The 21,355-nt window shown below is 48.3% G+C and overlaps 1 protein-coding gene across 1 annotated transcript in view; it reads right to left on the reverse strand.

The window, feature by feature from the left end:
- LOC145337178 (mitogen-activated protein kinase-binding protein 1-like) overlaps positions 1 to 9,835 on the reverse strand; it is a 117,605-nt gene extending 107,770 nt beyond the window's left edge. The window contains exon 1 of the mRNA XM_080181976.1: positions 9,520 to 9,835. Within this exon, the coding sequence (XP_080038102.1) occupies positions 9,520 to 9,639 (120 nt within the window). The 5' untranslated portion in view covers positions 9,640 to 9,835. The remainder of the gene's footprint in view (positions 1 to 9,519) is intronic.
- Positions 9,836 to 21,355: the final 11,520 nt, after the last annotated feature.

Below are 21,355 nucleotides of genomic sequence, written 5' to 3' on the forward strand. Positions count from 1 at the left end.
TCAGTGTTTTTTTTTAAAAAATAGGACTGGTCGGCGCAACATTGTGGGCCGAAGGGCCTGTTCCGCGCTGTAATGTTCTATGTTCTAGGTTACACTCAAGTTGTTTCCTTTAGAGGGGGGCGGGGGGGGTGGTACCTGATTGAGGCGTAAAGATTATGAGAGATGCGGACAGAGTGAATAAGAAGCAGCTGTTCCCTTGGTTACGTGGTCAGTAATGGGGGGGACATGACAACGTTCAAGACGAGGGGCAGGTGGTTTGGAGGGGGGATGTGAGGAAAAAAAACTTTTTATGCAGAGGGTAGTGACAGTCTGGAATACACTGCCTGGGAGGTTGGTAGAGGCAGGTTGTCTCACATCCTTTAAAAAGTACTGACATGTCATAACATTCAGGACTACTGGCCAAGTGCTAGCAGATGAGGTTAGGTGGGAGTTCAGGTGTTTCTAACGTGTCAGTGCAGAGTCAATGGGCGAAGGACCTCTTCTTCACTGTATGATTCTAACCAACAAGGAGACATGCCATGTCAACTTCAGTACAAAAGAATAAGCAAAATGTGAACAGTCTAATAATGCATTATTATAACTCACCTCCTAACTCCACAAAGCCTGTCCAACATTGCTGTTTGCTCACTGTCACTGGGTCATAATTCTGGAATTCCTTGACAGCATTGTTGGTGTCCCTGCACCGATGGACTAATGGTTCAAGGTGACAGCTCACCACTTTCTCAGGACAATTAGTGATGGGTAACAATGCTGACTTTGACAGTGCATCCAGATCTCATGAAATAATTTTTTTTTTAAGAAAGCATGGATTTGTAAAAGGCAGGTCATGCCCGATGTGCCTGAATAAATTTTTTGAAGAGGTGACTGAAGTGGTAGATAAGGGAATGTATATGGTTATTATATGGATTGCCAGAAGGTTTATGAGGAAGTCTCTCAGTAAGATAAAGCTGAAGTTCATGGAATTCAAGGCAAACTATTGACCTGGTTAAGAAATTAGCTGAGCAGCAGGAAACAGGGACAACAGGCAGATAAGTTGGCAAAGAGGTGACTAGAGGTGTCCCTAAAGGGTCTTGTTTGGGGATCAAATATTCACCTTACATATAATAATCTAGATAACTGGATACAAAGCCACTTCTCTAATTTGCAGGTGGTACTGTGACAGTATAAACAGTGAAGATGATAGAATAAGTGAATGAGCACAATTGTGGCAAACTAATTTCAACTTTGGACGCAATGGAGCAAAGCTAAAACAGAGACTCAATAATTCAGGTACAGAGATCATTAAAACCTCAAGTATTGGTACAGAAATTAATCAAAAAGACAAACAAAATGCTGGCCATAATTCAAAGGTCCAAAATACAAAGACATAGAATTTAATCTGTTGCTATACATTGTTCAGATCACACCTCTTGTACTGTCAGCAGTTCTGGGCACCACATCTCAAAAAGGATACATCACAGAAACTACAGTGCAGAAGGCCATTTGGCCCACTGAGCCTGTGCCGAAAATAATCGCAACCAGCTACTGTCCTACCCCACGTATTTACCCTCCTGATCCCCCTGACATTAAGGGGCAATTTATCATGACCAATCAACCTAACTGTGTGGAGTGTGGGAGGGAACCGGAGCATGCAAAGGAAATCCACGCAGACATAGGGAGAACGTGCAAATTCGACACAGACCATAAGCCAAAGCTAAGAAATAGGAGTAGATCCAACGGCCGTTCAAGCCTGCTCCATCATTCAATTCAATTATGGCCGTCAACTTCACTTTCCTGCCCACTCTCCATATTGCTCAATTTCCTGAGAAACAAAAAAAAATGTCCAATTTGGGCTTAAATATATTTAATGATAGAACATCCACAAACTTCTGGGGTGGGGAATTCAAAGATTCATATTTCTTTGAAGAAATTTTGCTTACTTCGTCCTAAACGATTGGCCCCTTATCCAGAGATTCCTCAGCAAAGGGAGAAAACCTCCTTTCGTTTAACCTGTCAAACCACTTCAGGGCCTTGCAAGATTCAATGAGATCATCTCACATTCCTCTAAATTCCTGAGAAAATAGGCCCAATTTACTCAGCCTTGCATCATAGGTCAATCCTCATCGCACAAACCATCCTCACCACAGGGACAAAATCTAGTGAACTCTTTTGTGTTCTGCCTCCAATGCAAGTATATCCTTCCTTTAATATGGAGACTAAAGCAGCACACAGTACTCCAGGTGTGGTTTTACAGCCCTATACTATTGTAGCAAGGTTTATTTATTCTTGTACTCCAATTTCCCTTGCAATAAAGTTTGAGTTCCCATTTAGCTTTGTACTGTCAGCAAACATTACCGTCTCTCGCCCAAGTTACTTATATAGATTGTAAATAGCTAAGGCCCCAGCACTGATCCTTATGGCATTTCATTAGCTGCAGCCAACCAACTTGAAGATATCCTGTTTAATTCTTCTTCTTTGTTTCCTGTTCCTTACCAACCCTCAATCAATGCAAGATTTTAGTACGTAGTTGAACAATTACTTTAGTGTACAAATTTCCTACATGAACTAAACAGAAGGAACTAAAAACATTTAAGAAAAATAAGCCATTTGGCTCATCACATTGTACCTATGCCAGATCTTCAAAAGGCAGACTCCCTAACTCTCACATGACTGCCTTGTGATTTTCTTCCCCCCCAAAAAACAATCAGATTTGAAAATCTGGTTCAATGAGATTCCGCCACTCTTTCAGCCAGTGCAAAGGATTCAGGTTATTTTCCTCTCAATAAAAAAATCTGGCTCATTAACAATAAAGTTGGCAGAAGTGACAGAGAATGTTTAATTCCCAGGAACAAATTAGACAAATCAGTATATATGAAGGGGTTACCCCCAATTCGGAAACAATAATCAAACTTAGTACTGCTACTTATACACGAACATCCTATCTACGTTAAGCATGCCAGTGGTTCCCATAATTTGAAACGTAAATACTGGATGGAAACTTTCTCCTGCAATCAAAGATTTTCAGAAGAGGGGAAGTCAAAAAAATACTGCAGGGAGTTTAAAAAAAAGCTAGAAACTACACAAAAGATTCAGTCAAACCTGTGATCAGATTAACACTTTTGGTATGAACTCTCTGCCAGTTGTGATGATTGATAAACAAAATCTTTGATCAGTTGAACAGAAAAGGTTAAATTATTTCTCAATTTTTGTTTCATCACTTCTGAAAATAAAATGTATCCAAATTCCTCTCTGGGACTGGAAAGAACTCTTTAGCCAACATTATTTGGCAAAGATGCATGCCCTAATGATCAGCATGGCACATTCTGCTGAAACTTCTTCAACTAGACCTAGGGGGGGGGTGCAGGTACATAGTTTCTTGAGTGGCGATACAGATAGACATGGTGGTGAAGAAGGCATTTGGCACACTTGCTCTCATCGTCAGACCACTGAGTTGGGACGTCATGTTACAACTGTACAACTGATGAGGCCACATTTTGAGTACTGTGTACAATTGTTGTCACTGCTATAGGAAGGATGTTATTAAGTTTTTTTTGCACCCTTTCCAGTTTAAGTTTGTTAATTAGTGTCATAAGTGGGCTTACATTAACACTGAAATGAAGTTACTGTGAAAATCCCCTAGTTGGCACACTCTGGCATCTGTTCAGGTACACAGAGGGAGAATTTAGCATGGCCAATGTACTTAACCAGCACATCTTTCAGACTGTGGGAGGAAACCTAAGCAGACATGCGGAGAACATGCAGACTCCACATAGACAGTAACCCAAGCCAGGAATCTAACCTGGGTCCCTGACACTGTGAGGCAGCAGTGCTAACCACTGTGCCATCATGCCATCCTTCAAGAATTTATTTATTTAGAAGGATGTTACTGGAGACTGGAAGGTTTGAATTATAAGGAAAGAACTGGGACTTTTTCCCTGCAGCATAGGAGGATGAGGGCTGAGATTTATAAAATCATGAAAGGCATAGATCAGGTGAACAGCAAGGTCTTTTCCCCAGGTAGGTAGGGAACTCCAAAACTCCAGAGGGCATACATTTAAGGTGAGGGGTAAGATTTAAAAGGGACCTGAGGGGTAATTATGGTGCATATATTAAATGAGCTGCCAGAATGATGGTTGAGGGCAGTACAATTACAACATTAAAAATACATTTGGACAGATACATGAATGGGAAAGATTTATAGGGATTTGGGGCAAATCAGCCTAGTTCAGTTTGGCAAACTCAGTTGGCACGAATGAGCTGGGCCTGTTTCTATGCCGTATATCACTATGACTGCAAACCTTTTATATGCGAAAACATCCCAAAAGTGCTTCACATACAATGAATGACTTGTACTCAAATCACTGCCAACACTGCAGCTGATGTTGTCTACATTGACTTTAGCAAGGCCTTTGACAACATGCCGCGTAGTAGGTTGTTGCATAAGGTTAAATCTCACAGGATCCAGAGTGAGGAATCAAAATGGATACAAGATTGGCTTCTTGTCAGAAGTCAGGGGGTAGTCGCAGAGAGCTGTTTTTCAAACTGGTGGCCTGGGACCAGAGGCGTATTTCAGGGATCAGTGCTGACTCCACTGTTATTTGTTATTTATATTAATGATTTGGATGAGAATATAGGAGGCATGGTTAATAAGTTTGCAGATGATACCAAGATAGATGGTGTAGTGAACAGTGAAGTTAGCTCCTACTGTAATGGGATCTTGATCCATTGGGCTGACGAATGGCAGATGGAGTTTAATTTAGACAAATGCAAGGTGATGCATTTTGGTAGACTGAACCAGGGCAGGACTTACTCATTAGGGTGATGGGGAGAATTACAGAACAAAGAAATCTAGGGGTTCATGTTCATAGCTTCTTGAAAGTGGAGTCACAGGTGGACAGAGTAGTGAAGAAGGCATTCAGCATGCTTGTTTCATCAGTCAGAACACGGATTACAGGAGTAGAAATGTATTGTTTAGGTTGTACAAGACATTGTATTCCAAGAATGGTCTTACTAGTGTACAGTTCTGGTCACCCTATTATAGAAAGGATATTATTAAACCAGGAAGAGTGCAGAAAAGATTTACTAGGCTGCTACCAGGACTTGATGGTTTGGGTTATAAGGAGAGGCTGGATAAATGGAACTATCTATCCAGCACGGTAGTTAGCACTGTTGCTTCACAGCTCCAGGATCCCGGGTTCGATTCCCAGCTCGGGTCACTGTCTGTGTGGAGTTTGCACGTTCTCCTCGTGTCTGCGTGGGTTTCCTCCCACAGTCCAAAGATGTGCGGGTGAGGTTGATTGGCCATGCTAAAATTGCCCCTTAGTGTCCAGGGATGCGTAGGCTAGGGGGATTAGTGGGTATAATATGTAGGGATATGGGGTAGGGCCTGGGTGGGATTGTGTTCGATGCAGACTTGATGGGCCGAAGGGCCTCTTTCTGCACTGTAGAGTTCTATGAGAACTTTTTTGTCTGGAGTGTAGAAGGCTGAAGGTGATCTTAGAGGTCTATAATAACGAGGGGCATACATCAGCTAGATAGTCAATATCTTTTCCCAAAGATAGGTGAGTTTAAAGCTAGAGAGCATAGGTTTAAGGTGAGAGGGATGAGATACAAAAGTGTCCAGAGGAGAAATTTTTTCCACACAGACGAAGGTGAGTGTCTGGAACAAGCTGCCAGAGATAGTAGTAGAGGCAGGTACAATTTTGTCTTTTAAAAAGCATTTAGACGGTTACATAGGTTCGACAGATACAGAGGGATATGAGTCAAATGCGAAAAATTGGGATTTTAAAAAAAAGGGCAGCATGGACAAGTTGGGCTGAAGGGCCTGTTTCCGTGCTGTAAACCTCTATGACTCTAACTTCTAAAACCCAAGATGGTGTCAGATCTTTTCAATTTGGCTATATACCCTAGGTATGACTAACACTATATTCTGCACCCTCTCCTTTCCTTCTCCTCTACATACTCTACGAACGCAAGCTTTGTCGTATAGTATGCAAAAAGCAATACTTTTCACTGTATAACGTTACTTGTGACAATAATAAATAAAAAGTGACTTTTTAAAAACAACATTAAAGTTCCTTCATTCCCCCCTTTTGCTTGTGAATCTGGAGTCATGAATGATTGTTAATCCTAGGACTTACACTGGGGAAAATTTACTGCTGTCCACCCCTCAGACCTTTCATCCTTGGCCTTTAAACCTTTACCCAACATCCTTTTGGCCAGTTGGGCACTGCCACCCCAATGATAACCCAGCACATAACAAACTCAGACCCCCTCCCCAATACACACCCCCACTCCTCCCCCTGCTGTTCTTTTCACCAAAGTTCTCCTTCGATCCCAACAATCCCCTTAACCCTCCCCTCTCCTTACCTCCTGTGGAGATTCCCATCCACCCAGATGTTCGCCTCCCTGCTCACGACGTTCCCCCTTCCCCCCTTCTGTTCTCCTTGACATGTCCCCTTCCCCTAATATTTCCCTTTCCAATACTGGCATGCCACCCATCCCGACCCACCTGATGCCCCGACGCTGCCCCCCCAACCCTGCCCCCGACGCTGCCCCCTCGCCCCCCCAACCCTGCCCCCGACGCTGCCCCCTCGCCCCCCCAACCCTGCCCCCGACGCTGCCCCCTCGCCCCCCCCAACCTGCCCCCGACGCTGCCCCCTCGCCCCCCCCAACCTGCCCCCGACGCTGCCCCCTCGCCCCCCAACCCTGCCCCCGACGCTGCCCCCTCGCCCCCCCAACCCTGCCCCCTCGCCCCCCCAACCCTGCCCCCGACGCTGCCCCCTCGCCCCCCCAACCCTGCCCCCTCGCCCCCCCAACCCTGCCCCCGACGCTGCCCCCTCGCCCCCCCCAACCCTGCCCCCGGTGCGGCCCCCTCGCCCCACCTTCACCCCCTCGCATCGCCCTCACCCCAGCCCCGACGCTGGCACCCGCCCCCGCTCCCCCCTCACCCGCCCCCCCTCACCCTCACCCCCCTCCCGCTCCCCCTCCCCCCTTACCCCTCCCCTCACCCGCTCCCCCCTCACCCCTCCCCCCACCCGCTCCCCCCTCACCCGCTCCCCCCTCACCCCTCCCCCCACCCGCTCCCCCCTCACCCCTCCCCTCACCCGCTCCCCCCCACCCGCTCCCCCCTCACCTCCCCCCACCCGCTCCCCCCTCACCCCCCTCACCCCCACTCCCCCCTCTCACCCCTCCCCCCCTCACCTCACCCGCTCCCCCCTCCCCTCACCCCTCCCCCCATCCCACCCCGCTCCCCCCTCCCCTCACCCCTCCCCCATCCCACCCCTCTCCCCCCTCCCCCCATCCCACCCCTCTCCCCCCTCCCCTCACCCCATCCCACCCCTCTCCCCCCTCCCCTCACCCCTCCCCCCATCCCACCCCTCTCCCCCCTCCCCTCACCCCTCCCCCCATCCCACCCCTCTCCCCCCTCCCCTCCCCCCATCCCACCCCTCTCCCCCCTCCCCTCACCCCTCCCCCCATCCCACCCCTCTCCCCCCAACCCCTCCCCTCCCCCCATCCCACCCCTCTCCCCCCAACCCCTCCCCTCCCCCATCCCACCCCTCTCCCCCCAACCCCTCCCCTCCCCCCATCCCACCCCTCTCCCCCCAACCCCTCCCCTCCCCCCATCCCACCCCTCTCCCCCCAACCCCTCCCCTCCCCCCATCCCACCCCTCTCCCCCCAACCCCTCCCCTCCCCCCATCCCACCCCTCTCCCCCCAACCCCTCCCCTCCCCCCATCCCACCCCTCTCCCCCCAACCCCTCCCCTCCCCCCATCCCACCCCTCTCCCCCCCCCCAACCCCTCCCCTCCCCCCATCCCACCCCTCTCCCCCCAACCCCTCCCCTCCCCCCATCCCACCCCTCTCCCCCCAACCCCTCCCCTCCCCCCATCCCACCCCTCTCCCCCCAACCCCTCCCCTCCCCCCAACCCCTCCCCTCCCCCCATCCCACCCCTCTCCCCCCAACCCCTCCCCTCCCCCCATCCCACCCCTCCCCCCATCCCTCCCCTCTCCCCCCAACCCCTCCCCTCCCCCCATCCCACCCCTCCCCCCATCCCTCCCCTCTCCCCCCAACCCCTCCCCTCCCCCCATCCCACCCCTCTCCCCCCAACCCCTCCCCTCCCCCCAACCCCTCCCCGCCCCCCATCCCACCCCTCCCCCCAACCCCTCCCCTCCCCCCATCCCACCCCTCCCCCCAACCCCTCCCCTCCCCCATCCCACCCCTCCCCCCAACCCCTCCCCTCCCCCCATCCCACCCCTCCCCCCCAACCCCTCCCCTCCCCCCCATCCCACCCCTCCCCCCAACCCCTCCCCTCCCCCCATCCCACCCCTCTCCCCCCAACCCCTCCCCTCCCCCCAACCCCTCCCCTCCCCCCAACCCCTCCCCTCCCCCCATCCCACCCCTCTCCCCCCAACCCCTCCCCTCCCCCCATCCCACCCCTCTCCCCCCAACCCCTCCCCTCCCCCCATCCCACCCTCTCCCCTCCCCCCATCCCACCCCTCTCCCCTCCCCCCATCCCACCCCTCTCCCCCCAACCCCTCCCCTCCCCCCATCCCACCCCTCTCCCCTCCCCCCATCCCACCCCTCTCCCCCCAACCCCTCCCCTCCCCCCATCCCACCCCTCTCCCCTCCCCCCATCCCACCCCTCTCCCCCCAACCCCTCCCCTCCCCCCATCCCACCCCTCTCCCCCCAACCCCTCCCCTCCCCCCATCCCACCCCTCTCCCCCCAACCCCTCCCCTCCCCCCATCCCACCCCTCTCCCCCCAACCCCTCCCCTCCCCCCATCCCACCCCTCTCCCCCCAACCCCTCCCCTCCCCCCATCCCACCCCTCTCCCCCCAACCCCTCCCCTCCCCCCCATCCCACCCCTCTCCCCCCAACCCCTCCCCTCCCCCCATCCCACCCCTCTCCCCCCAACCCCTCCCCTCCCCCCATCCCACCCCTCTCCCCCCAACCCCTCCCCTCCCCCCATCCCACCCCTCTCCCCCCAACCCCTCCCCTCCCCCCATCCCACCCCTCTCCCCCCAACCCCTCCCCTCCCCCCATCCCACCCCTCTCCCCCCAACCCCTCCCCTCCCCCCATCCCACCCCTCTCCCCCCAACCCCTCCCCTCCCCCCATCCCACCCCTCTCCCCCCAACCCCTCCCCTCCCCCCATCCCACCCCTCTCCCCCCAACCCCTCCCCTCCCCCCATCCCACCCCTCTCCCCCCAACCCCTCTCCCCCCATCCCCTCCCCTCCCCCCATCCCACCCCTCCCCTCCCCCCATCCCACCCCTCTCCCCCCCCCCCATCCCACCCCTCTCCCCCCCCCCCCATCCCACCCCTCTCCCCCCCCCCCCATCCCACCCCTCTCCCCCCCCCCCATCCCACCCCTCTCCCCCCCCCCCATCCCACCCCTCTCCCCCCCCCCCCATCCCACCCCTCTCCCCCCCCCCCATCCCACCCCTCTCCCCCCAACCCCTCCCCTCTCCCCCCCACCTCCCCCCGCTTCGACACCCCCTCCCCTCCCCCCCCCCCCCCCGGGTCCTGCCAGGTCCTTACCCGCTCACTGCCAGCCCTGGCCCCTGTCCGTGATCTCCGGAGGTTGATGGCCGGCGGGGAGCGGAGTAAATTCTTGATGCGGCTGGTGATGCTGCTGCTCCCGACCGCGGCAGCCGCCATTCCGCCTCGCGTCAATAAAAAACTTCCCACAAACAATTAATAATGTTATCAGCAGCAGAGCGCAGCCCTCATAGCCCCCGCTGAGCCGGGTCGGTACAGACTGAGCTGCCACACACACACTCTGCCAGCAGAGTGAAAACTTTTCCTGTTAGTTTGTTTATTAACCAGCGGCGCTCGCACTGACTGAGATTTAAACCCCAACCCCCAACAGCCGCTTCCAACCGCCACTCCTGCGCGAGCACACCGTTCAAACTCAAACGGTGGCAGGCGATTGGAAGAGGGCGAATGATCGACACTCCTATTGTCCAATCATCCACCGCTACTGGAATTTCCCGCCTCTTGCTCCTGGACGTTGGGGTAATTGGAACTATTGATTGGACTGCGCCTGTGATGGACGTATGGTTCAACCAATGGGTAGCCATGGACATTCGGTCCCGCCCCATTGGCTAGCTGATTGGATGAGAGCGGGTTGACTGGCTGAGCCTGAGGTAGAGTGACAGTGGTGTGGATATGCCGGAGTTGGTCTGGGGTGAACAGTTTGCTATCAAATAAATCGGTTGGACTTAAACCTGGTGTTGTCAGACATTTTACTGTAGAGTGACAGGGCAGCACTGGCACAAGAGTGAGCTAATGGAGCGCTCAAAACCTTATGTGGTACTTGTCTTTTAATCTCAACTCCGTACAGGCTTCAGTGAGTTTTGGACTGCAGTTATATTCCTCAGGGGGTCAACTGGCCATTCGTCCTGTGGAAGTCTTTGACAAAAGGGCCATTCAGCCCATATCGTCCTGGCATCTTCACAATAAAGACTTGGATCTATTATAGCGCCTTTCACACTCACCAGACATGTGCCAAAGTACTTAACCGCCATCGAAACATATAGTCACTGGTTGAACAAAATTGTAAGAAATGCAGCAACCAATTTGCGCAAAGGAAGATCCCACAAAAGACCAGCTACTTTGCTTTTTGCCATGTTGCTTGAAGGATAAATATAGGTTTGAAATAGTGCCCATGGGGTCTTTCAGACTGCAGCATCTCCACAGCGGCACTCCTTCACTTCTGCAGTGGAGCATCAACCTGGATTGTTGCACTCAACTCATGGAGTGGGCCTCGATGGAGGGCTCTGAGCTGAAAGATTTGTGCCTGTTTAAGACTCCTTCTTCAAGCTTGTACTATTTAATTTGTATTGCCTCCTCTCAATCTTCCTACCACGAGTCTGTACATTTCACCAGTTTTGACGCCCTCCCCCAGAAGACTGCTACTAACTTCCTACTTTTAGTAAAAGCCCATCATTCTCAATCTAAAATTACTGAATAAAACCACAGGGCCAAAGAAGTCTTAGAAGTAAGTCATCTTCCTTGACAGTAATCATTTTACATATTGTTATTCTAATGTCAAATTGGACAAACTGGCAACAGATAATTCTGAAAACATTAGAATGACTCAAAAGTCCGTTTTTAAAAGAATTTTAACAAAATGCATGACACTGCAATATTGAAAACTTTTATCAAGTTCAACATGCATTTGGCTTACCATAGTAAAATATATCACAATGTATTAGAAACTTGTGCTAGTTGTATAAAAATTGCAAGCAGTTTGTCTTTTAATTACAAAGATTTAACCCCGGATCATGAGGAGAACTGGCATTCACCTTTTATAGGTATGTAACTTTAGCTATGTTATGTTACATAATCATGCACATTTTAATAGGGCAGAATTGTTTTAAACTACAAAAGTACATAACTATGTAAATAAAAGATCAGGACAGCTGAGAGACCTGGATCCATCATGTCATATAAATGGTTGGTCCCTAACCCAGAAACCAAGATTGGTCAGTTATAATTCAATAACTTAATTAATTTGTTGTTTTATCACAAAATTGGTCTTTAAACTTACACAAGTTAATACTACACATGTTCCTAAAGAGACTTTTTGTTTGAAATAGTTTTCTCACAAACCTTAAGTTTAAATGTAGACACAAAATGGCTACAAACGAATGTATTTAAATCTAATTACAATGAAGTTTAGAAACAACGTTATGTAAAATATAAAGTTACATGTCTAAAATAAGGTTAAAAGAACACATTGCACATATTTATTGTTCTGTTATCCAGGTTAATTCTGCGCAAAGGCCAAGACCAAGTAAGCTGAATTAAAGAATATGTCAGCCAATAAACAAATGACAAGATCCCGTTAACATGAGGATCCTGAACTTTCCCTAAGGGTTAAAAATCCCATCTCTAGAAATACTGCTCCCTGCATTTGGACTGAAGATAAGATGTTAGCCATATTCTGACTGAAGATACTCATCCAAAAGAAGGAAGAAGATGCACAGTTTTATGGAAGTTATCGCCGATCAAAAGGTGTGAAAAGATGAGTATGCTCATGTCCTTTTATATGATGTGCTTGAAATTAGTTAAGTGTAGAGAGAAGACAGAGAATGATTTTTATGAGAAAAGAGAAAATTTAATTGCATTGATGTATAGAACCACAGAAGTGCAGAAGCCCATTGGGTCTGCACTGACTTTCCAAAAGAACGTCTTATCTAGGCCCATCCTCCCTACTCCCATAACCCTGTGTATTTATCATGGCTAATCCATCTAACTTACACATCTTTTGGACACAAAGAAGCAATTTAGCATGGCCAATCCACCTAACCTGCACATCTTTGATTGTGGGAGGAAACCAGAGAACTCGGAGGAAACCCCAAAAACATGGGGAGAATGAGCAAACTCCACAGAGTTTGGAGCACACTCCAAGGTCATAATCAAACTGGCATCCCTCATGTTGTGAGGCAGCAGTGCTAACCATTGGACCACCATGTTTTCATTTAACAAATTCTAATATTACAACTCTGTACTAATTTATATTTTATTTTGAATAACGTTGCTTTGAATTTACCTTGTGGATTTAAAGTTTCATTTGAAACTCGAGAGTTAATATGAATTTCCAGTGAATTGCTTCCAATTGGAACCTATCCACAAACCTGACACCTTGCTGTTTACATTTCAAAGTTTTGTGTCATTTGTAATTTTTGTAATCGTGTCTCCTTCATCATTAATATATATCAGAAAGCACTTGGCTTTAATACCAACCCCTGGGGGGGAGGCAGGGTGCACTGCTGTATTTCACTGGAAATTTATATTAACTCTCGAGTTTCAAATGAAACTTTAAACTGCTGTATATTTTTTTTCCAGTCTAATAAATAGGTTTGCTGTTTATAAAGCAACAGTTCAAAAATAATGGCATGCACTAGGAAGTAATGAAAACATGAAAGATACTAAGTAGATGCAAGTACTTTCTTTAACATAGTGAGTGTAGGCTTGTTTAGAATTCATGGGCAATGAAAGAGGAGAAAGAACAGAATTCAACGTGAAACTAGTAATTTAAACAATTCTTAATTTGTAGAGTTTTTTTAAGGTTGCGTCCAATATTAGAAATTTAAACGAAAAGAAAACTGTTCTTCAGCATTGCTTGGGCTACATGAAAGAAATTGGTTTATTTAAATCTAGCTATATGCTTACGTGTATCCTGGGGTATTTTACTGCATAAAAGGTGTTTTTTAAATGCAAATCTAATGGAAAATCACCAAATATTTTTCAATGAGCAGAATATTTTTTGTTTAAACAGGGTGGATCCATCTGAAAGGCTATATGTGGTTACCCAGGTGATATGATGTGTAACCTCAGACCTATTAGTCACACATTCAATTAAATTTGTCTGCTTTAAAGTTGTTTGCCCTTTGTGTCAGTATGGTGATTGTCCCTTTAAAGGCAACAGAGGCAGGTTTACAATAGAATTTATTGGTAATATTTTCACAGTATGTGGTTTTGTCCAGCTGGGAGGCAGAAGATGTAATTCTCCTCTGAATTTCTCCCATCCCTGCACACACCTTCATTTCCATCTCTGCTCTCACAGTACAGTTGAAATTGGGAATTGACACATATATGAACAATTCTAGGAAATGTGTCAGAGATGGTATAATTTATGCCAAGAGCCACTTCCACCACAATTTGCCTCTTGCCCTAGCAGCTATATTTATGCTAGGATTGCCAGTTTTGGTTGAATGTATTCCTGATAGTTTCACCACATGAGAGTGTGCATCATGTTGCCCTGCCCTCACGCTCACACCACTGGTTGCTTAACACAATTGTCCTCGTAAGGCCCCGTCCTCCACAACTGCCAATTGGGAAACAAACACATCTTAATTACATGTCAAACACCTTTTTCCCCAATCTCTAATATGTCTTATTTAAACAAAATGGTACAAAGGATCTTTGGACTTTGTCCTTAGTTGCTCTCAGTAGTGTCCTGGAAGTTATTGTCAATTCCTGGAAAGTTCTGGCCCATCCTGGAAGGTTGACAACCCAACAGGGTCAGGCAGTTTAAGGTTTCCCCCCACAGACTTCCAGAAGGAAATTTATGCAGTCATCTTAATTAAAAAGTTCAACAGATCTTCCTTAAATAAATCCTTAGAGGGCATGAAGATTGGGATTTATAGAAGATCGTTCCAGTCCTTAATTTTTCTTTGGAAAAGTAGTTAGCAAAAGAATTCCACTGTGATGTTTACTATTGGAGCTGATTATTATGAAATATTCAAGCTCAGTCACTTTTGAACTTAATGTGCTACTTCAAAATATTTAATTGTTCAATCAAAATTTTATAGAGGCATGTCAAGCTATGGGCTTTTCTTTGGTCAGGAGACTGTACCAGCTTAGTGACATGATAAAAGTAAATTACTGTGAATGCTAGAATTGGAAACCAAAAGAGAAAATGCTGGAAAATCTCAGCAGGTTTGGCAGCATCTGTAAGGAGAGAAAAGAGCTGACGTTTCATAAGAATATAAGAACATAAGAATTAGGAGCAGGAGTAGGCCATCTAGCCCCTCTGTCCCATCCATTTTCTTCTTCCCTCCCCCATCATCTTCATTTTAGCTTCTCTGCCGTTTGGCCATTCATACCTTTTCTCTCTGGACAGCTATTAGCTATTAAAAAATAATGTCTGATTGTGCAGTGAATATAGGGAAGGACTGAACATGACCAGTTCTCACAAGCCCTTGCCTGGAGCAGTTTTTAGGAATGTGGCATAAATATTGTTCATGGATGCTATGCAACCATTAGCCAGGGAAGTATCTTACCTGCCCCTTAGTTTACTAGGATCAGTACTGTACTCATGAAATTGTGAGGAATATAATTAAGGGGAGAGGATCAAATTCTTGTTAATGTAAATTGGAAGACAGGCTATTCTTGTCCATAATTGACACATGATTCCACAATTCCTTTAATCCCCGAGTTGAGTAAAAAAATTAATGTCAAAGTAAACAAGACCTCTCTCTAACACTGCATTTACAATCATTTTGGCATGAATTCCTGAGTAAACATTATGGATGGAATTCTCCCAAAAAAATTCTAAGTGTTGAATTTGCAGGAAAAATAGAGTAATTCATGCTGGTATTTTCAGTGGGACTTCAGACAAAAATCTCTGGTGGCCTCTGTACCTAGCGTGAATCTCATTAAATCGCAGGAGGCAGGGCCTATTCGTGTCCAGGAGGCTGAATTAGCGGGCCTCTGTTGTATGCACAGTGGCCCTGCACAGTCAACCTGCAGTTTGCTGGCCAGCCCAGGGCCCAGCAGTGCTACATCCCTAACCCTCACTACCCCCCACCCCTCCACAGCCCTATTGCAAACGCCTCCCCCCCCCGACCATTCCCAATCCAGCCTCCACCTATCCTACCATCCATCCAGGAGTGCCCCTAACTCCAACACCAGCCCCCCCTCAACCCTCCTTCCCATCCCACCCTGCAGTGCAGACGCCTCCACAGGCAGCTGACCCCCCCCCAGTCCGCCCCAATTTGCAGCACCCACAAACAATTCCCTCCCTGCCCGGATCAGTGGCCTCCTCCCTCCTCCCCCCGTGCAGAGTGGCCACCCCCCACAGATTGTCCCATCAGGCCCTATCCCTTTGACACTGCCCCATGCTGGTGGGCAGTGGCAAGGTGCCCCCTGGGCATTGGCATTTTGCACTTTAGGCAGTGGCAGGGAGCATAGGCTGGTACTGCCAGGGTGCCCATGCCCAGGGGACACCTATCTCCACTGCCCAACCCCTTGGAGGGCCCTGATTGCCACCCTTCACCCCAATGGGGTCATCCCACTAGTTTCCCAAAAGTGGCGAGCTACTGTAAACCTTGCTGGAGTGAAACACAGGGTGGGAGAGGCAAGCAGACCCAGAGAATTCATTTCCAGGTCTGCTAATCACATTTAAATAACATTAACACAAGATTAAAATTACTTAACTGGTCTTCCTGCCAGTTTCCAGCAAGGATCCAAGGGTACCAGAAATCTGGGTTGGGAGATGCGCGGGCAGCGAGAACGCATGGGCGAATGCCGTGCATGCCCAGATGTGAGATTCTCCCACCCCGTTGCACTAGAAAAGTAGCATGGCGGGTTGGGAGAATCACCCCCTATATTTACACAGTAAGAAGTCTCACAACACTGGGTTAAAGTCCAACAGGGTTTATTCGGTAGCACGAGCTTTCAGGGCATCGCTCCTTCATCAGGTGAGTGAAAAGTTGGGTTCACAAACAGGGCATATAGACACAGAGTCAATTTACAAAATAATGATTGGAATGTGAGTCTTAACAGGTAATCAAGTCTTAAAGGTACAGACAATGCGAGTGGAGAGAGGGTTAAGTACAGTTAAAGAGGTATGAATTGTCTCAAGCCAAGGCAGTTAGTGAGATATTGCAAGCCCAGACAAGTCGTGGGGGTTACAGATAGTGTGACATGAACCCAAGATCCCGGTTGAGGCCGTCCTCATGTGTGCAGAACTTGGCATATTTACATGGACAGTATAAGGAGTCTTTCTGCTGATTAATCATGATGTCACTATCTGAGTTCAAATGTCCTATTTAAAACCCATGACTTCATTTTTAAAACAAGCTCCACGTTATTTGATCAGTCCTTTGGCTGAAGTTTTGGAAGACAAGGATAGCTGGCAAGGAGGAGAAAAGGGGTTGGAAGTTCACTGTGCAGGAGGGTTTCAACATAAAAAGTAAATGAATACAAACACAGACTGCAGACAGTCTCCACTCTACAATAACACAAACACTGTACAATATTGTATTCATTTATTTGGCTGTGTGAGGGTAAAGAGATAGAAAATAAATGATAATAAGTTGGTTGATTTCTGCAATCATTGAACGAGAGATTTTTTTCTTGTCGGGAGGACTGGGTAATTGATGAGGTTATTGAAGGTATTCAAATTTCTTGGCTCAGTAGATTGTTTCTGAAGTCGAATCAATATTCCCAACATTTGCAACTAAGGGGCAGCGGTGTCGCAGTGGTATTGTCACTAGGATAATAAACAGGGTAATTCTCTGGGGACCCGGGTTTGAATCCCAACACGTCAGATGGTGAAATTTGAATTCAATAAAATTCTGGAATTAAAATGATGACCATGATACCATTATTGATTGTTGTAAAAAAACATCTAGTTCACTGATATCCTTCAGGAAGGAAATCTTCTGTCCTTACCTGGTCTGGCCTACATGTGACTCCAGACCCACAGAAATATGGTTGACTCTTAAATGCCCTCTGAAATGGCCTAGCAAACCACTCAGTTCAAGGGCAATTAGCAATGGGCAATAAATGCCAGCCCAGCCAACACATTGTGTGGCACGGTAGCACAGTGGTTGGCACTGCTGCTTCTCAGCTCCAGGGTCCTGGGTTCAATTCCCAGCTCGGGTCCCTGTCTGTGTGGAGTTTGCACTTTCTCCTCATGTCTGCGTGGGTTTCCTCCAGGTACTCCGGTTTCCTCTCACAGTCCAAAGATGTGCGGGTTAGGTTGATTGGCCATGCTAAGAAATTGCCCCTTAGTGTACCGGGATGCATAGGTTAGAGGGATTAATGGGTATAATATGTAGGGGTATGGGGGTGGGGCCTGGGTGGGATTGTGTTCGGTGCAGACTTGATGGGCCGAAGTGCCTCTTTCTGCACTGTGGGGTTCTATGATTCTATGATCTCCTGAACAAATAAAAGGAGACATTTGCAAATGTAGTCTACTGATAATTCAGGTATTTTATTTGCACTACAAATTCAAATTATCTAAATATTTGAATTCAATTGCAAACAAAAAATGCAATGCAAACAACTGTTATTGTAGCAGTTGATTTCAGAATAAACTATGACTTACAACGCTGATACTAACAGATCTTGCCATTTGATTTCAAATTTATCTACCAGTAACAGCAAAACACCAAGTAATGAAATGCAAATAGGTCATACTGATGAGTAGGAAATGCAGGTGCCAACAGAAATGAAGTTCCCTAAAGTTTGTGAGCCATTGTCATAGTCATAATCATAGAGTCAAAAGGCAGAACTTTACGAGATTGTTTTTTAAGTGTCGAGTTCCAGATCCATTTTTTTGGGTGCATTTTCGGGCCCAATCTTATGTACCCTCTCTGCAAAATTTTGGACGAGTCTGTTTCTCATTATAGAAGGCAGGAATGGGGCTTAACGCACCCGAAAGACTGCAGCTCTGATTGGAGCCTCAAACTGCGCATGCGCAGAAAAAAAATAAAGCAGCTCCCCTGCCAGATCCCTCCTGGACCAGATACAACCTCCTCCTGTCCCTCACAGACATTGGACCCTCCCCTCCAACATTACTAACCCCCTTACCCCTCCACACACCCCAATCGTGGACCCACTTGCACATGGATCCCATCACCCCCCCCCAGCCCTGATGGCTACCTGACACGACCCTCTCCTTCCCCTGCTCCCCATTCCCCCGTCATCATAGAGGAACAAATTCAGCACCCCCCCCCCGCTTCCCCCAATCCAGCATACCTGCAAGTGCTCACTTGGCTTCTCCTCAATGGTAACAAGCAAACTGCATGGAACTTGCTAAAATGTTCAGCCAAACTGATTGGCCCTAGCAAGGGGTTGCTCCATATAAAACCCAACGATGGACAGACAGGCAGACAAAGAACAAAGCACAACACAGCACAGGAAACAGGCCCTTCGGCCCTAAAGCCCACACCGCCCATTTTAACACTCAGTGAGTGCCTTATTCAAGTCTTTCTTCTACCGACGACGCTTTTGTCTATCTCTAGTGGACTCCACAATAAAGGGGTGCAAATTTAGAGAATTATACGTGCGCCAGATAAAGGGAGATCCAATTTAGGAACAACTTATTGACACCAATCAGCTTAAAAAAGCACGTTTTTGGGGTGTGGGAGGAAACTGGAGCACCCGGAGAAAACCCACACAAGCATGGGGAGAATGTGCAAACTCCCACAGCCACCGACCCAAGCTGGAGATCTGACCTGGGTCGCTGTAACTGCACAGCAACAGTGATAGTCACTGAGCTGTCGTGTTGCCCGTCAATTGGTCCAGTTTAAGCGTACACTAACAGACGTGAAACACTGGACAACTCTCGAAGCAACATCCAAGAGCAGCCCTCGCACGACCTACCGCGTGTATGCCCACTGTTGGCCAACAAGGCGGACCTGTGGATGTTAAAAGGAGACATCAATAAACATACAACAGGTTATACAGACATGGCTGCTCCCATCCATCCTGCCCCAACAGCTCAGAAGACTCCTTGGAGGAAGCAGATGAAGAGATCTCCGAGGGCAACATCAATTTGGTGTCCGCTTTCATCTTGCAAATCACCATCCCAGAGACTCTCACATCAGTGGATCAAGTTAGTGGCATGGCATCTGGGTTATTCTCTGGTGCACACAATGCATCTGCTGATGTACATCGGGTGGAGGAGGGAACATCCGAGGCCTTTGGAGGTGAGGACTCAGCTCGGCCCAGGCTAGGTGCTGGACCTCTGTAATCACTTCTCCCTCAGCTTCTGCAGATGCAGTAATGGAGCCAGGGAATGCAGGGCGGAGAGATGGCAATACTGGATCAATTTCAAAGCTATTGGAAAGAGTCCCAAAGCTTTCAGGCAGACCAGCTATTGCCTGTCTTGTGTGGTTCTCAGGCCAACACTGCAAGGGTGGTGTCCTTGCTGGAAATCCTGGGACAAGAAATCTTCACCATGAATGGCAGGGTCCAAGTAAGGGCGGAGTCAGAGCAACCCAGAGCGCCATGGCCGAGTCACAGCAGCTCACAGATGAGGGCCTCAGCAGGCTTCTTGAGAGCTTTCAGGAGACCCAGCGGGTCAGCACTGAGACACAGCAGGCTATTGCAGCAGCCTTTGAGAACGTGGCCCAGTCACAGAGGGTCGTGGCTGAGAGGCTGTAAAGCATGGCCCAATCTCAGAGGGCACTTGCTGCCATTGACAGGTGGCTCCCAACTCAGAGGGCCATTGAAGAGGGCTCGGCCACCACGGCAAGAATCCAGGTAGTCCCCCAGGACTGGCAGGGCCAGGTGATGCCAGCGCTTCTGGAGTTCACTGCAGAAGCACCACATCCCATGGAGTGAATCAGGAACCCTGAGGGAGGAGAAAAGGCTCAAGCTTATGCCAGGGCCTTTCACTCAGGAGCCTGCAGCCACATCTACACTTTCTGACTCCAGCTTCCTGACACTAGGGTATCTCAGGGACACCGGAATGAAGAGGCTGTCATGGACACCTCCCTGACATCTGGAAGCTGGCCAGGGCCCTCAAGATCCAAGCCCTCCAGATGATGACTGCCAAGGGCATCACAGGCCACTGGGCACTATAGGCAGCTGGTCACCTCCACTTCAGATGTACATACTGGGGAGACAATGAGCCATAGTGGTAGGCCACTAAGTTGTTGTAGTGGCACTAAGATTGCATGGGTTAAGGGTAACACTAGTTAGAATATTTAGGCACCTCAAAGTCTCATGTTCACATATTTTCATATTACTTACTTTGAAAGCATTTTCATTGGCACCATTAAGTTATTTCACCCCATACCTTTGACTAATTTGTCTCTGATTAACCTCTAACAGGAATGCGTTTACCCCAACGGTTGCCGTAGGCATCTGCACATTGATGTCAGTGGGGGAGACCCCTCAACCCACTGCTACTGCAAAAATCAAGGTGCTCAAATAACTTGCTGGCTACAATTAGTGGTATGCATTGGCAGCGTTTACAGCATCTTCCCTGGCATCCCCAGAACCCACGAGAAATTCCCACTCCCACCTGACCCCAGGGCCCTGTAGGGGGTTTAGTGCTCCCTTACCCACCACCCAGATGTGGGCCCAGCATATATGCAGAACAGGTAGGAGTCAGGCTAGTTTGCACCAGGGTATCATTACAATGGGGCATAGCAAATCGTCATTACCCTCCTGCCTTTGATTTGATTTATTATTGTCACATACGTTAATATCAGTGAAAAGTATTGTTTCTTGCATGCTTTGCAGACAAAGCATATTGTTCATAGAGAAGGAGAGAGTGCAGAATGTAGTGTTACAGTCATAGCTAGGGTGCAGAAAAAGATCCATTCAAAACTCTGATGGCAGCAGGGAAGAAGCTATTCTTGAGTTGGTTGATACGTGACCTCAGAATTTTGTACTTTTTTCCCAACAGAAGGTGGTGGAACAGAGAATGTCTGGGCTGCTGAGGTCCTTAATTATGCTGGCTGCTTTGCCGAGAAATGCAGACAGAATCAATGGATGGGAGGCTGGTTTGCATGATGATTGGGCTATATTCACGATCTTTTATAGTTTCTTGCGATCTTGGTCACAGCAGGAGCCATACTAAGCTGTGATATACCATAGAAAGCATTCTTTGTGGTTGTAT

Source organism: Carcharhinus amblyrhynchos, unplaced genomic scaffold (genome assembly GCF_965287045.1).
Source record: "Carcharhinus amblyrhynchos unplaced genomic scaffold, sCarAmb.v2.hapA scaffold_44, whole genome shotgun sequence".
Classification (NCBI taxonomy): Eukaryota; Metazoa; Chordata; class Chondrichthyes; order Carcharhiniformes; family Carcharhinidae; genus Carcharhinus; species Carcharhinus amblyrhynchos.